At 44.8% G+C, this 17,829-nt stretch overlaps 1 protein-coding gene across 1 annotated transcript in view; it reads right to left on the bottom strand.

Annotated features, from left to right (window-relative positions):
• The window catches only part of ZNF512 (zinc finger protein 512), a 74,517-nt gene that overhangs the window by 45,626 nt on the left and 11,062 nt on the right, over positions 1–17,829 (bottom strand). The window contains 1 exon segment of the mRNA XM_074947236.1: positions 4,352–4,407. Coding sequence (XP_074803337.1) covers positions 4,352–4,407 — 56 coding nt within the window.

Here is a 17,829-nt window from a genome sequence, read left to right as displayed (position 1 = left end):
GCAGTAACCCATGGAGTTGTAGTGGTCATGCAGTGGTTACAGGAGCCACTGTAGACAGCTGCAATCCACAGGGCCCTGGGCTGGAACCCAGAGTAGAGGGCAGGCCTGGGTTCCCCCATCCCCTGCAACTCTCTACTGGATACCAGAGGAGTTGACCTGGACTGTGGGTTCCACCCGAGGGGAAGGTCTCTGGCTTGTTCCCCGATCCACTAGGTGGATCAGCAGAGACTGCAGGGATTGTTCTTCTTCCTTTTCCCCATGCTGGCCAGTGATGAGGCTAACTGAGTGAATGGCAGATTTGAGCCACGAAAGTGGCCAAACTGAGGGCTGCCGTGAACCTCTGAGGCGAGAAAATCCGCCAATAAGAGCAGGACCCACCAAGGCAGAGGAGGAACTTTGTCACAATACATATACACACTTGGGGCTTTAAGAGGACCAATTTCACAAAGCTGAAAACAATATGAGCCAAATCAACTAGAAGGAAGAATTTAATCAAAGAAGGTGTCTTATCATTTGGAATTGTTTAAGAACACTATTAGATCAAAAAGCCATAACTGAGGAAGAAGGCTGGACTGGTTAAAAAACAATTTGGTTTAGAAGGAACGTGAAGGCAGCTATATATATAAACAAATGGAAGAAAGGGGAAGTTGATAGCAATGAATATAAATCAGAAGCTAGGAATTTTAGAAAATTGATAAGGGAAGCAACGGGACACAAGGAGAAATCTGTAGCCAAAAAGAAGAAGGATTTTTTAAAGTATATTGCAGAAAAAAAGAATCCTAACAAGGCATTACTAGATGGAAACGATAGAACCATCAAATATAATGCAGAAAAGGCAGAAGTATTCGGTAAATGTTTCTGCTCTCTATTTGGGTAAAAAAACCCACGTCATATTATATGATAACACTCTTTCTATTCCGTTAGTATCTCAGGAAGGTGTTAAACAGCAGCTACTGAAGTCAGACGTTTTAAAATCAGTCGGTCTGGATAATTTGCATCCAAAAGTTTTAAAAGAGCTAACTGAGGAGCTTACTGGATCATTAATGTTGATTTTCAAGAAATCTTGGAATAGCAGTGAAGTTCCAGAAGATTAGCTTTCTCCCAATATTTTTAAAAAAGAGATGACTGGGTGATTATAGGCCTGCTAATCTGACATGGATCCCAGGCAAGATAATGGAGTGGCTGATACGGGACTCAATGAATAAAGAATTAGAGGATAATATATGCCTATCAACATAGATTTAGGGAAACAGATCCTGTCAAACTATTTTTTTTGGTGAGATTACAAATTTGGTTCATAAAGGCAATAGTATTGATGCACTATAGATTTCTGTAAGGTATTTGACTTGGTACTCAACACATTTTGAATAAAAAACTGGCAAGATAAAATTAACATGGCACATATTCATGGATTAAAAGCTGGCTGAGAGGTCTCAAAATGTAATTGTAAATAGGAAATCATCATCAAATGGGTGTGGCGTCTACTGTGGTATCACAGGGACCTATTATTGGCCCTACTATATTTAACATTTTTATTAATGACCTAGAAGAAGGCATAAAATTAGCACTGATAAAGTTTGCAGATAACACAAATTGAGGGACTGATAAATAAGGAAGAGGATAGGTTGCTGACACAGAGCAATCTGGATCGCTTGGTAAACTGGGTGCCAGCATACAATATGCATTTTAATATGGCTAAATGTACTGTATACATCTAGGAGCAAAGAATGGAGGCCATACTTACAGGATGGGGGACTCTATCCTGCGGAACAGTGACTCTGAAAACGATTTGGGGGTCCTGGTAGATAGGTGAACATGAGGTCCCCAGTGTGGTGCTGTGGCCAAAAGACCTAATGGAATCCTGAAATGCACATATTAGATAATCTTCAGTAGGAGCAAAGATGTTATTTTACCTCTGTATTTGGCACGGGTGCAACCACTGCTCTAATACTGTGTGAAATTCGGGTGTCCACAATTCAAGAAGGATATTGATAAATTGGAGAGGGTTCAGAGAAGAGGCACAAGAATGATTAAAGATTTAGAAAATAAGCCTTATAGTGATAGACTCAAGGAGCTCAATCTACTTAGCTTCAAAAAAAAAGTTAAGGGGTGACTTGACTATACGTTAAGTACCTACACGTGGAACAATTAGAGAAAGGTATAGCAGGACGTTGAAGCTAGACAAATTCAGACTGAAAATAAGGTGTAAAAGCTGAACAGTGAGAGCAATTCCACTTGAACAACTTACCAAGGGTCATGGTGGCTTCTCCATCACTGACAATTTTTCAATCAAGATTAGATATCTTTCTGAAAGATATGGTCTAGGAATTATTTTGGAGACATACTCTGGTCTGTGTTATACAGGAGGTCAGACTAGATGATCATAATGATCCATTTTGTCATCTATGAAAAGGGGCCATTCTAATCCACACTCCAGGTCAGAGCTGATCTAATAATAGCCTTCCAAAGAGATGTAAATGCCAGGTTATGGAGTGAAGCAGCAGGTGCCGCTAGAGGCTATTGGACCACTAGTACTACTAGAGAATACACCTCCAGAGAGTTGTTCATAAGAAAATCAAGCCAGAGTTTGTCACCATGCTGTAGGTGCAGACTGCACAGTTGTGGACATTTGTTGCACACACAACAATTTGAGAGCTTTTACAGCATGAGCTGCAAATACACAAATGTTCACACCTGTGGCAACTGCTCCTACCTTTAGTTGGCATGGCCTGTGGCTCAGCAGACAGCATCATAACAAATCCTGTGATTTACTCTATATTAAGACTTTCTGATTTGGAGTTTAGTGCTAAATAATGTCACCTATAAATGATCTGCTACCACCTGGGGTCAGATGGATGGAGTGGTATGTTCTCGTCTCAAATTCTGCCCACAACCCTGGAGTACTTGGCTGTTTCCACTAATATGGTCAGCAGCTAAATAGTTTTCAATGTCAACATTTAAAATGTTGGTTGTCTAAGATGTTCAGAACTTTCATAAGACCAAATGTGGCCCCAATCTTCTGCAAAGCACGTGTAAATGGAGAACAGAAGAACTACTGAAGGAAAACAAATATCCCCCACCAATCTGGCAGCATTGTGTGGACTAGCTGTTGAGATGCTCTGCTGCAACCACAGCCCATAAGCTGTAATAACAGTTGGAGGATCTCTGCTTCCTTCAGGTGGGGGATTCTGCCAAGTGGTGAATGCACTAACTATCCCACTAATGCTCCCCCACCATGAAGCTCACAGCCTCATCACCCCTGCACAAAAACTGGAAAGTAGTGGGGGATAAGTTGTGCCAGAGTGGGGAACTGTGTGTGTCTGAGGGGAAGGGGTTACTTTCAGGAAAAGAGGCCATTGTCCTGCATTTAGGACCTTCCATGCTTGCATAGGTATAGGAGACAGCACTTGACTCTTGGAGCTTTTATTTCTTTTGTCTGCAGACTCGGCATTGCACTAGGTAACACCTGGAGCAACATATGATTAATAAATTCATAAGCCAGAAGGGACCATTATGATCATCTAGTCCAGTGGTTCAGGACCACAAAGGGGGTCACGACCCCATTTTAATGGGGTCGCCAGGGCTACAGGCCCCTCACCTAGGGCTGAAGCCGTTAGGCTTTGACTTTGGCCTCTCCGTCTGGGGTGGTGGGGTTCGGGCTTTGGTCCCCTCTCCTGGGGTTGTGTAGTAATTTGTCATCAGAAGAGGGTCACGGTGCAATGAAGTTTGAGAACTGCTGATCTAGTCTGACCTTCTGTACAACACAGACCACAGAAATTCCTGGAGCATATCTTTTTTAGAAAAAAATGTTTAATCTTGATTTTAAAATGGTCAGTGATGGAGAATTCACCACTACACTTGGTAAATTGTTCCAGCGGTTAATTACTCTCATCATTAAAAATGAACACCTTAGTTCCGGTCTGAATTTGTCTAGCTTCAACTTCCAGCCATGTTAGGCCTTTCTCTGCTAGACTGATGAGCCCATTTTAAAATATTTGTTCCCTGTGTAGGTACTTATAGACTGGGATCAAGTCACCCCTTAAATCTTCTCTTTGCTAAACTAAATGAGCGCTTTGAGCCTATCACTACAAGGTCTGTTTTCTAATCCTTTAGTTATTCTTTGTTGCTCTTCTCTGCAGTTTATCAACATCCTTCCTGAATTATGGACACCAGAACTGTAAACAGTATTCCAGCAGCAGTTGCACCAGTACCAAATACAGAGGTAAAATAACCTCTCTACTCCTACTCAAGAATCCCCTGAAACAAAATCTTACAATTAATGGGATATGGTGAGAATTTCTCAGCTTTGTTCCTTGTTCTTAGCCAGATTTCACGAGAAACGTATGCATACTTTTTTCCCCCCCGAGATCTCTTGATCTTCTGTTGTCTGTGCCGAGGTCCTGTATCCTAGCAAAACAGAAAGAGGAACAATTCAGGATAATACCATAAGGATTTTTCTTCTTGCTTTAGTTTTTCAGTTCACATAACAAACTGCACCTTACTAATCTCTCTCTGTCATAACACTTAAGAAGGGGAAGCACTGGCCTCTTCAGTGAAAAAAATTGTCCTCCCCTCAAACTTGGGTGAACTTGTAAAGGAATTAGAATAGGGACCAACCCATGCAGTGGGAGATCTAATCCCTTTTCTTGCACAGGGGCACAATGAAGTTTTCATTATCCCAAGCCATTCATTCCCAATAGATGGGTGACTAAACTCAGCTTGGACTTTCTCACTTGATGGCAATTGCATCAGATCCCCAGCAACTTGTTCCAACTTCTAAAGTATTACTTTTCCCTAATATTTTTCCTATCGCACTTTAAGCCTGTTCTTACTTGCTCTACAGTAAGAATCACTAGCCTCTAACCTGGCTTAAACACTTTTTCTCCTGTCACCCTCCATCATTGTTTCTGGGTTGTATACGCTCATGTCTCCTAACCTTTTCTCCTGTGTCTTATTCACCAAATCTTTTGTCATTTTTTCCATTCCAGTTTCTCTCTCTCCATTATGAAATGAGAGTCTTCAAACGAATCCTCGCCAGGTTGGGACAGCACTTAAGACATCAAGGTGATAGGTGCCATATGAATTCCCAAGAGGGAATAAGGATCTCAGCTGCCCACCATTAGTCCCACCCAAAGTCTCATTTTCCACCGCCCTCCTCAGTAACATCTCAGGCCTAACTAAGTTTCAATATCAAGCAGTCAGAACCACCCTTTTTCAATAGCCCTCTATGCTTCAGGCTTGGGAACCCAGAGTATATAGCTTTCCTGTTCTAAATGGGCTGGACATCTACATCTTCACAGCATTACAACACTGAAGATATGGATGGCACAGTGTTGAGAAAAGCTACACAGTGGTTCCCCAAATCCAGTGCCTAGTAAAGATATGACTGACTCAGGTGACAAAACAGCTGTGGTCCAGGGCGAGAGGTCAAGTTCTATCATGGATTAGAAACTGGCTAAGAGACAGAAAACAAAGACAGGCTAAACTGTCAATTTTCTTCATGGCAAAAGGTTAACAGCAGGTGCCACAAAGTTCCCTTTCAAGGATGGGGCTTGCTTAATGTAATAATTATCTGGAGGAGGGGGTTAGTGGGAGGTGACAAAATTTGCAGATGACAAATTATATAGACTGGTCACAGATAGAGGCAATGGGGAGAAACTTCAGAGGGATCCTAAGAAAACTTGGGAAAATGAGCAGCCCGATGGCAAATGAATGTCAACAGATGTTGACAAATGCAAAGAAATGCACAATGGAAGGAATAATTCACTATTCACATACACTACTGACTTCTAAATGTACTGTACAAACCAGGAAAGATCTGTGGGTCACTGTGGGCAGAACCAGTCAAAAACACAAAAACAAAACAAACAAAAAAATGTTCGAATGCTAAAGGAATAGGATGGTGAAAAAAATTATGGCTGTCAATTAATCGCAGTTAACTCCCGTGATTAACTGAAAAAAAAATGCGATTAAAATTTTTTTTTGCAATTAAAGAGTTAAACAATAGAATACCAATTGAAATTTATTAAATATTTTTGGATGTTTTTCTACATTTTCAAATATATTGATTTCTATTACAACACAGAATACAAGGTGTACAGTGCTCACTTTATATTTTTGTTTGCAAATATTTGCACAGTAAAAAAAAACAAAAAAAATAATATTTTTCAATTCACCTCATACAAGTACTGTAGTGCAATCTATCCTGAAAGTGTAACTTACAAAGGTAGATTCTTTTTGTTACATAACTGCACTCAAAAACAAAACAATGTAAAATTTTAGAGCCTACAAGTTCATTTCATCCTACTTCTGGTTCAGCCAATTGCTAAGACAAACAAATTTGTTTACATTTATGGGATATACTGATGCCTGCTTCTTATTTACAATGTCACCTGAAAGTGAGAACAGGTGTTCACATGGCACTTTTGTAGGCAGTGTTGCAAGGTATTTACATGCCAGATATGTTAAATATTCATATGCTCTTCATGCTTCAGCCACCATTCCGGAGAACATACTTCCATGCTGATGATGTTCGTTAAAAAATAGTGCGTTAATTAAATCTGTGACTGAACTCCTTGGGGGAGAATTGTATGTCCACTGCTCTGTTTTACCCACATTCCGCATATATTTCATGTTACAGAAGTCTCGGATGATGACCCAGCACATGTTGTTTGATTTACGAACACTGTCACTGCAAATTTGACAAATGCAAAGAAGGTACCTGTGATGTTCCCCTCTGGTGTTATCCGGACCGGTGATCTGCTAGGTCACTCCAATCCTTGACTCTGGGAACCAGCCTTAACCTGCTCTGCTGTGAGAACCCCCCACTCCTGGGCTGTTCACGCACAGCCTCTGGCATGTAAGCTGCTCCCAGCTACTTGCAACCGAATGACACTAGCGAATATCTCCGGTCCCAGAGACAACCGTCTTGCAGTGTCCCGTTATGCCTCCTGGACGCTGCAAGCTTATATGACTTGGTCAATTTAACAAAGAAATTGATATGTACCAGGATTGTTATCCCAAGGGGAGCCTCTGACACACTTCAGACCAAACACACTGCTTCAGGTAGAACAAACAAACAAATTTATTATCTACAAAGATAGATTTTAAGTGATTATAAATCAAAACACAAGTCAGATTTGGTCAAATGAAATAAAAGCAAAATGCATTCTAAGCTGATCTTAACACTTTCAATGCCCTTACAAACTTAGATGCTTCTCACCACAGGCTAGATGGCTGCTCCTCAACCAGGCTCTCCCCTTTGATCAGCACTTCAGTCGCTAGATGTGGTGTCTGTAGATGTAGTTGGAAGAGGGAGAAAGCATGGCAAATGTCTCTCCCTTTTACCATGTCCTTTCTTCCCTCTTGGCTTTGCCCCCCAACCCCCTTCAGAGTCAGATGAGCATTACCACATCGCAGTTCCAAACTAACCAATGGAAGGGGGGGTGACTCCCTCGAGAGACTAACAGATTCTTTCTTTGCTCCCTGGCCATCACCCTTTGTTCCTGTGTGGTTGGGCTGGGTTTGTCTCATCAACGCCCTGATGAGGTGTGAACTGCCTTTCTGCTCTTGCAGAGTTTTTGCCTGGGCTTATTTTAAGCCATGGGGATACATTTTCAACCTCATGACTACCTACATGAAATTATAACCTATAACATCACTATAACAACAATGCTCAGTACATCATGCGCCTTCCGAAGACACCCGACATGACAAACTTTGCACTGGATATCACATAATCATTTTACAAGGGGCTGCTGGGTGTCCCCCAAAGGTACAGAGCATCACAGTACCAATGTGAGATTTCTAAAAATAGCTACAGCACTTGACCCAAGGTTTAAGAATCTGAAGTGCAGTACAAAATCTGAGAGGGACAAAGCGTGGAGCATGCTTTCAGAAGTCTTAAAAGAGTGACACTCAGATGTGGAAACTACAGAATCTGAACCACCAAAAAAGAAAAACAAACAACCTTCTGCTGGTGGCATCTGACTCAAATGATGAAAATGAACATGAATCGGTCCGCTCTGCTTTGGACTGTTATTGAGCAGAACCAGTCATCAGCATGATGCATCTCCTCTGGAATGGTGGTTGAAGCATGAAGGGACATATGAATCTTTAGCGCATCTGGCACGTAAATATCTTGCAACGCCGGTTACAACAGTGCCATGCGAACACCTGTTCTCACTTTCAGGTGACATCGTAAACAAGAAGCGGGCAGCGTTATCTCTTGCAAATGTAACCAAACTTGTTTGTCTGAGCAATTGGCTGAAGTAGGACTGAGTGGACTTGTAGGCGCTAAAGTTTTACATTGTTATTTTTGAATGCAGTTTTTTTTGTACATAATTCAACATTTGTAAGTTCAACTTTCATGATAAAGAGATTACACTACAGTACTTGTATTAGGTGAATTGAAATACACTATTTTTGTTTTTTACAGTGAAAATATTTGTAATAAAAAATATATAGTGAGCACTGTACATTTTGTATTCTGTGTTGTAACTGAAATTAATATATTTGAAAATGTAAAAAACATCTATTATTGTTTAGCAGTGCGATTAATCATGATTAATTGTTTTAATTGCTTGACAGCCCTAGTTATAATTAGAGAGACACGGTGAGTAGGGTAACATCTTTCACTGGACCAACTTCTGTTGGTGAGAGAGACAAGCTTTGGAGCCCACTTTATCTCTCTAATATCCTGGCATCAACGTAGCTACAACTACGCTGCATTCAATAATGGCATTATATAAGTCAGAGCCTCACCCTCACTGGGCATATGATGTTCATTTCTGGTGGCCACCCTATCTGCTTCTGTAGGACAAGAGATTGAAAAGATTGGACTGTTCAGTTTAGTGAGGCGACAGAAGAGCAGGGATATGATAGCAGGATAAAAAATGACAGGCCCAGAGAAGTTGGATTCAATGTTCCTACTTACCCTCTCAATAAAAGAGCAGGGAGACAGCCAACAAAATTGAAAGACATTACGTTTAAAACTGATAAAAGAAAAGATCTTTTTACACAATGCATAACCAACCTGTGGATCTCATTGCCACTACACATTATTGAGGCCAAGAGCTTAGCATGATTCCCAAAAGGACTGGACAGTTATATGGACAATAAGACAACTTTGTTTAGCTATTGCTGGCTATACGGTATTTGCATTACTGTACACTTTAAAAAAATTTTTTTTCAACCTATCCTGCTGTTTCTTCAGTCTGGATATTAAAAACAAAACTTCTAATTTTAAATCAGTCTGCTCTTCAAATGTTTTAGTGGTACACGCTAAACTATATGTAAAAAGCCTCTTACAGGCTACAGTACCACACAAACGTGAAAGAGAAAAATACTGCTGTAGGTGAGTTTCTATTAGCAGAGATAGCAGTTTCACTGTGGGTATGTCTTCACTGCAGAGTTAACTTGAGTTATACACTCAAGTTACATTTCTCAAGTTAGCCAAGCTCAAGTGACCACACCGTGAAACAACATTTGAGCTGCTGTGTCCACTCAGCTGTAACACTAAGACATCTGGGGACTGTTAAGGAAAAGTTAGCATATGTGACTCCATTTTGGTTTGGGGCCCACCATTGTTTAAATGCCAGCACATCATACACCAGGAGGAGTAATCCTTAGATACTGAATCCCTGTGAAAATCCTCCTCCTTGTCTCCAGCCTGCCTTGATTCCCAGTATCTGGTTTTTGTCAGTCTCTAACTCCCTGTCTCTTGGCCTTGATGTGATGCCTCCCATCCTGATAATAAAAGTTACTGATGCATGGCTTTAGGACCATGCTGTGTAATTAACATACTGGTATAGCACAAGGAATGCACCAAGCAGGGATAGGTGGTAGATAAGAAAAGGGTTTGTTTATTGGCTAAGGTTTCCGATGCACGAGGGCAACATGCTTTGCTAAAAGGTATATAACCTTTGTATAATTTGCATTCAGGGTCCCCTCCTGGCTAGCAGGGGGGCACCACGCTCGAGCGTAATAAACTTAGCGTCTTTTGGGAACTCTGCAGTTGTGGACTTTGTTTATGTGCCTCAGCCTAGATTCGAACTGTGCATGTCCTACCAGGTGTAATTCGTAGCACTTGCGTGCGTGTCCTACCAGGTGTAATTCGTAACAGTTTTGGCGACCACGAAGGGACTCTAGGCTCGCCCCAACAAGCGAGACTACACTCCTCCTCTCGGACAGCTCCAGCCGGCACAGGGCGAGTTCACCTTTGAGAACTCCGAGGAGGGGGGGGGTGTGAGCCGTCGCTTAGGCGATAAGGTGGCACATTTTGTGTTCTTTTGGTGGCCCATTATGGGTTCTGGGCAGAGTGTAAGTAAGGGGACCCCTTTGGCTGAAATTCTTGAGAATTGGGGAAATATTTCTGGCACCCATGGGTTAGGTAGGAAAAAAGCTGTTGTTTTATGTAAGGTTGAGTGGCCAGCACTAACAACTCAAACATCTGTTGAATGGCCACCGGATGGGTCCTTTGCTGGGGATACATTAACAGCGCTTAGAAGGAGGCTGGAGGACAAAGCTCCAGCCCAGATGGATTATTGGTATGTATGGGACAACTGGGCTTATGCGCGTGCAAAAGGACGTCCTCTTTCCTCCTCCTTTTCCTATCTATCTCAGTGGTCTTCAGCCCCGCTCTGTGCTATGCCTGTTTCTTCTCCTCCCCGGCCTGCTTCTGCCCCTCCCCCGGCTTACCCTCGGCTTTCTGACTTATGCCTATCATCTCCTTGCTCGCCACCCCCCTGCCCCTGCGGGCCCACCATTGACCCACCGGTTACTCTGCAAGCTCCCCTCATTCAGCAACCCCTTGTTACTCATGGTACGGACGGGAGTGAACAGTTTGCTTTTCCCTGTGTTCACCGCCCTTTTGGCCCAGGCGATTTAGTAACATGGCAACAGCAGATGCCTCGTCTGCGTGACGATCCAGAGAAGGTTCTGCAAACCATTCGGTCTGTATTTACCGCATTTAATCCTACATGGGGAGATGTCCAGGTAATCCTGGACACACTTTTTACCCCTGACGAGAAATATTCCATTCTGGATGCTAATAGGCGCTGGGTAGGGGAGGATAGTACCCGGGCTTCTTGGCCCCTGACTGATCCCAATTGGAATCCTAATGTGCCTACTCAAATGGGCCTTTTAAAGGCGGGTAGAAACGGCCTTTTAGAAGCTGTACGTAAAGCTGGTAGTAAAACGGCTAACTGGTCTAAAATTCGTGAATGTCAGCAAGAGCTTACTGAGCACCCCTCCGCCTTTTTGGCCCGGTTGTCCAAACAAGTTCGTGTATATGGGGGCGGTATAAACCCTGAGGCAGAGGAAAACCGTCCTATGATGGTCTCCTTTTATGTTGATCAGGCAGCATCAGATATAAAAAAATATTTTTCTAAGCATGTGCCCAATTGGCCAGGAAAACCCCTCCAGGAGGTTGTCCACCTGGCCACCTTTGTGTTTAACGGCAGGGACGAGGAAAAAGCACGGGAAAAACGTAAACAGAAGAAGGAGGAGGTAAGTATGTTAGCTGCTGCCTTGCAGGCTCCTTCGGGAAACCAGCATTGGCAAGGGCGCGGAGAGATGAGGGGAAGGGGGCATGGACGGGGGACAGGAGGAGGGGGAGGTTGGGATAGAATGAGGGAAGGGAATTGTAATTATTGTAAACAACCAGGGCACTGGAGGAGGGAGTGTCCCCTGCTTCCCCGAGGGGCTCCTTGGAAGAGCCAGGTAGAGGCTAACCCTTCTTTTCCCCCTAACGCCCCCCAGAACCTTGTTAACCCCCAGTGACTAGAGGCGGAGGTTTTGGGAACTTTGGGAGAGTTGGAATGGGACTTGGGATTACAGTCACAAATTTATTTGAAAGTTGGGGAACACCTTGTGCCTTTTTTAGTAGATACTGGGGCCACCTTCTCCACTTTAACTTTTGTTCCGGGCTCTCTGTCCGATACCAGGGTTTGGGTGTAGGGTATAGAAGGTAATCCCTGCCCGGCTCCTTTATCCTACCCTATCCCTATCGAGCTTGGTTCTTTAAAGCTATCACATAGGTTTGTTGTAATGACGGAGGGCCCCGCGAACCTCCTCGGGCGGGATGTGCTGAGCAAATTGGGGGCACACATATATTGTGCCCCCGAGGGGCTCCGCATGTCCGTCCCGGACTCAGCGGTTGCTTCTCTTTATGGCATCGGTTACCCCTATTCCTGGTGTGCCCTCTGAATTGTCCAGTGTTCCCCACACTTTGTGGAGCACAAATCCTACTGATGTGGGTCTTCTTAAATCAGCAGTTCCAGTGAGTCTGAAAACATGGGGCGGACCGCCTCCGTCCGTAAAACAATACCCCTTGCCGAGGGAGGCGGAAGAAGGCATCTCACTCCTTATTGACAGCTATTTGACTCAGGGGGTTTTAGTCCCCTGCAGTTCGCCCTGTAATACTCCCATTCTTCCAGTAAGGAAGCCTAAACCGGGACTAGACGGGCGTCCAGTCTATCGATTTGTTCAGGATCTACGGGCTATAAATGGTTATGTTATAGCCCCCCATCCAGTTGTCCCTGATCCAAGCACTATTCTAATGCTAATTCCTCAGTCAGCCACTTGCTTTACTGTCATAGATTTGGGTGCAGCATTTTTCAGTATCCCTTTGCACCCTGATTCTCAATATTTATTCGCATTTACCTGGAAGGGTCAGCAGCTAACATGGACGCGTCTTCCCCAGGGGTTCTCAGGATCCCCTACTATTTTTTCCCGGATTCTCACCGACGATTTAAAAGACATTGTTTTGCCTAGTTCGTCTGTCCTGGTTCAGTATGTGGATGATTTGCTAATTGCTGCCTCAGATCATAACGCATGTTTAATTGACTCTGTTGTTTTGCTTACTGCATTAGCTAATAAGGGTCATCGTGCATCTCCATCCAAGTTGCAGCTGTGCCTAGATCAGGTAATTTATTTGGGCTTTGTAATTAGGCCTGGGGAGCGTTTACTATCCCCTGATAGGGTGCGGGCAATCCAGGATTACCCGCGTCCGACTACAAAAAAGCAGTTACGGGCTTTCCTGGGGGCCGTGGGGTTCTGCCGACCCTGGGTTGTGGCTTTCGGGGAATTGGTAAAACCGTTAGTTCAAGCCACTACAACACTGACCCTCGATCCTGTCTCCTGGACCCCGGAAATGGAAAATGCTTTTAAATCCATCAAGAAGGCTCTGATCTCTGCGCCCGCCTTGGGATTCCCGGATTACGGTAAACCATTTTCTCTTTTCACTCACGAACGGCAGGGAGTGGCTAGCGGTGTCCTTTTGCAATACCTGGGGGGTCGCCCACGCCCTGTAGCCTATTATTCAGTACAACTGGACCCTGTAATTTAGGGCTCTGTCTCCTGTGTACGGTCTGTTGCTGCTGCTGCTGTCATGGTTGAACGGTCACGACCTACTGTTTTGGGGCACCCTCTGACTGTTTGGGTCCCTCATGAGGTTGAAATTCTTTTAAAACAGCATTCTACACAGGCATTGTCTCCACAGCGGGCTCACAAATATGAACTAATCCTGCTGGCCACTGACAACGTTACTTTACGCTGCTGTAACGTCCTCAATCCAGCCACAGTGCTACCCCTCCCAGAGGACGGTACCCCTCACCATGTATGCATGGATGTCGTCGCGCAGGATGGTAAGCCCCGCCCAGATTTAGCGGACTCCCCTTTAGTTGAGCCCGATTTACTTCTTTTCACAGCTGGGTCCTTGTACTATTTAGATGGCCACCGGGTCTCGGGCTATTCGGTTACCTCTCAGGCAGATGTTATCGAGGCTGCCCCCCCTACCATCTTCCTTCAGCGCCCAGGGTGCAGAGTTACACGCGCTTACCAGGGCTTGCTTATTGTCTTCAGGGAAAACTGTTACCATTTATACAGACTCTAAGTACGCTTTTGGGGTTTGTCATGCTACAGGCCAGCTCTGGAAGCAACGAGGATTTTTAACCTCCTCAGGCACGAAAATCGCTAATGGCCCTCTCATCTCTGCCCTTTTGGAAGCTATTCAGGCCCCTCGCCAGGTGGCGGTGGTTCATTGTTATGCGCACAGGCAGTCTAACAGTGTTGTATCTCAGGCCAATGCATTAGCTGATTCAGCCGCAAAGGCTGCAGCTCTACAGCCCCTTCTGGTTTCGGCTTCCCTCCCCCTGGATGTGTCCTTCCCACCTGCTGACTGGACACTGCTGTATGCTGACGTATCCTTGGAGGAGCTGCATGACTGGAAACGCTGGGAGGGATCTAAGGGCTCCAATAAGGTTTGGCGAATCGGGAACAAACCTATTCTCCCCCGTCGTTATCTACTCGCAGCTGCTCATTATTTTCATTCCCTGGGTCACGCTGGTATTCAGGGCACGGTGGCTGCCATACTAAAGTTCTGGGCAGCACCGCATGTTTATCCCGCGGTAAAGCGAGTTCTTGGCTCCTGCCCTACTTGTCTGGCCTTCTCTGCTAAGACTTGGCTCGATGCCAACTCAAAAGGGGGGAGACCCTGGGCAAACTTCCCGTTTCAGCGCTTGCAGATGGACTACGCAGAAATGCCTAAATGCTCAGGGTTTCACCACCTCCTTGTTATAGTGGACCAACTTTCCGGATGGCCTGAAGCAATACCAACCAGAAAGGCAGATGCAAGATCTGTGGTCAAGTTCTTAATGAAAGACATTGTACCCAGGTTTGGTGTCCCTGAAGTCATTGATTCAGATCGGGGCTCACACTTTACTGCAAAGATTTTGGAGGAACTGTACCGGTGCTTGGGGATTATTCGACAATTACACACCCCGTACCACCCCCAGTCTGCAGGTCAGGTGGAACGCATGAACCGAACAATAAAGACAATGGTAGCAAAGTTTTGTAAGGAAACTGGACTTAAGTGACCAGAGGCCTTGCCTATAGTTTTATGGCATATAAGACGAACGCCACGCATGCCCCTAGGCCTGTCCCCATTTGAGGTGCTGTTTGGGAGACCAGCTTTAGTCCCGGGAACTTATGTTCCTGTACATGCTAGCCTCTTGGATGGAGATGAAACTTTGGCCAGATATGTTGCTAGACTGCAAAAGGAGCTGACTGACAACCAGCCTGAAGCTCAGTTGTTTCAAACCGCACCCTTAGGGTTACAGGTTCATTCCTTTAAGCCAAGGGATTGGGTAATGGTAAAAAAGATCCCCCGCACCGACCCACTGGAACCCCGGTGGGAGGGGCCGTACCAGGTTCTGTTATGTACTTATTCTGCTTTAAAAGTTGCAGGTAAAGGTTCCTGGATTCACCATAGCTATGTCAAGTTGGCAACAGAACCCCCCCCTGACCCTGGCGAGCCAGCAGACGAGCCACTTCACGAATGAACACTACAACCAACCCATGGACTGAGCTTTCCAGCTACTGGAACCTTCACAGCCCACCAGGACTTTTTGTGTTCCTGTTTATTGGACTTACATTAGGGGTAGTGTTTTTTGTATGGTACAGGGGAGGATGTCGACATTGGTATGGTTTGCCTGGGGGGTCCTCTCCCTATTCCCAAGTCCAGTACAAGGATGGGAGGGCAATAGCTTCTTGAATTTAACCCGTGCTATCAAACAGGGTGTAAATCGAACGCAGTGTTGGATTTGTATTCATACCCCCACATATTTAGGTCAGGGGGTCCCGTTGGTAGGGGTACCTATCCCCCTTAATCGAACACTCCAAACTAAGCTATGGGCAAACACTACATTTAACTGGAATGTTACAATCCAAATATGGTCTATTGATATGGTGGCTCAGGGTAATTATGCTTTATGTGTGTCACGACGTAAGGGCATAGAAAATACAGTTTTTGTAGGGAATTTTGTGGGGTGCAAGGACACCACCCAAATCAGCTCTGGTGCCGGAGGCCCCTCTACCTACTCCAGAACCCCGTGGCCAGTCCCCGAGGGGTCTGGCTGGTATTGGTTATGCAATCACACAGCCTATAAGGTTCTCCCAGCAGGATGGTGTGGTACATGTACCTTAGGGGCTATAGTACCCGCCGTGACAGTACACCAGAACCTGACCCGGGGAGAGATCCGCAATCTAGTATGGAGGGACCGACAAAGTATTCCTTTAAACCCCCTTTCTCAACGGCCCAAAGGCTTTCACTCCTTTGTGCGTTGGTTTCTGCCATGGTTGGGAGTAAGCGAGCTGGAAAAAGCTATAGTTAACATTTCAGCTGCTTTGGAACTAATGGCAAATGCTACTGCAGATGCTCTATCTGCCCTTCAAATTGAAGTCACTCAACTATCCCAAACTACATTGCAAAACCGCCTAGCCCTGGATTATCTCCTTGCAAATCAAGGCGGGGTTTGTGCTCTGGTCAACTCAAGCTGTTGTGTATTTGTAAATCAGCACCATAGGGTGGAAACTGACATCCACATCCTCAAGCAACAGGCAGCCCTATTCCACCACATCAGCCTCGACACTACCAGCGCCGGATTCCAGGAGGTCTGGGACTGGCTCACCTCATGGCTACCAGATGTGGGGACTTGGGGACGGCGCATTTTGTATTTACTTTTTTTTGACTGTTATTGTTTTTGCGTTATTTTTTGTATGCCTACAATGCTGCAGTATGTGCTGTCGGCAGTTGCTAACCCTGCAGCGCGGTTACTCAGCCCCGATATAGCTTACTGACGTACAAAAAAAAAAGGGAGGACTGTTAAGGAAAAGTTAGCACATGTGACTCCATTTTGGTTTGGGGCCCACCATTGTTTAAATGCCAGCACATCATACACCAGGAGGAGTAATCCTTAGATACTGAATCCCTGTGAAAATCCTCCTCCTTGTCTCCAGCCTGCCTTGACTCCCAGTATCTGGTTTTTGTTAGTCTCTAACTCCCTGTCTCTTGGCCTTGATGTGAGGCCTCCCATCCTGATAATAAAAGTTACTGATGCACGGCTTTAGGACCATGCTGTGTAATTAACATACTGGTATAGCACGAGGAATGCACCAAGCAGGGATAGGTGGTAGATAAGACAAGGGTTTGTTTATTGGCTAAGGTTTCCGATGCACGAGGGCAACATGCTTTGCTAAAAGGTATATAACCTTTGTATAATTTGCATTCAGGGTCCCCTCCTGGCTAGCAGGGGGGCACCACGCTCGAGCGTAATAAACTTAGCGTCTTTTGGGAACTCTGCAGTTGTGGACTTTATTTCTGTGCCTCAGCCTAGATTCGAACTGTGCGTGTCCTACCAAGTGTAATTTGTAGCACTTGCGTGCGTGTCCTACAAGGTGTAATTCGTAACAGGACGCATCCCACGGTTCTCTGCACTGCAGTAAGCTGAGCTGCTCCATGAATTCTTCCCCAATAAATTGCAAAGAACTTGTCTGTCCTTACAGAAGGAACTTTGGGACAGCTTTGGAGGACAAATGGCACTCAAGTGGAGCTAGCCTATGTCCACACTACAGTGGTCATATTAGCAGTTGACAAGTGGCATTAACTCAAGCTTTAGCTAATAACCCCGGACAAACCAACCAATTTGAATCTAAAGCACCACCACACTCAAGTTAATAAGTTGTACGGATGGAACTTGAATTGGGGGTAACTCAAATTAACTTTGCTGTGAAGAAACTATGGCACAGTGTTCACTAAAGGCTTCTGGCTCAATGCTATCAGAAATGATGTTACAAAAACACAAAAGCTCCCATTATGCCAACAAGAAGCAGGCACATGAAAGACAGTATTCCCACTTCAGGGGCATAACCTGGTATCAGGCGCCAACCTCATGTTACTGATATCCAACCAATTTCCAGATACGTAAAGAAAGGTAGACAGACGAAGTCCCTGTCACAAGGACATAGATTCCAAAGAGGCAATACACAAAT

Source organism: Natator depressus, chromosome 3 (assembly GCF_965152275.1).
Source record: "Natator depressus isolate rNatDep1 chromosome 3, rNatDep2.hap1, whole genome shotgun sequence".
Taxonomy (NCBI): Eukaryota; Metazoa; Chordata; order Testudines; family Cheloniidae; genus Natator; species Natator depressus.
This window is presented reverse-complemented; position numbering and strand designations above follow the sequence as displayed.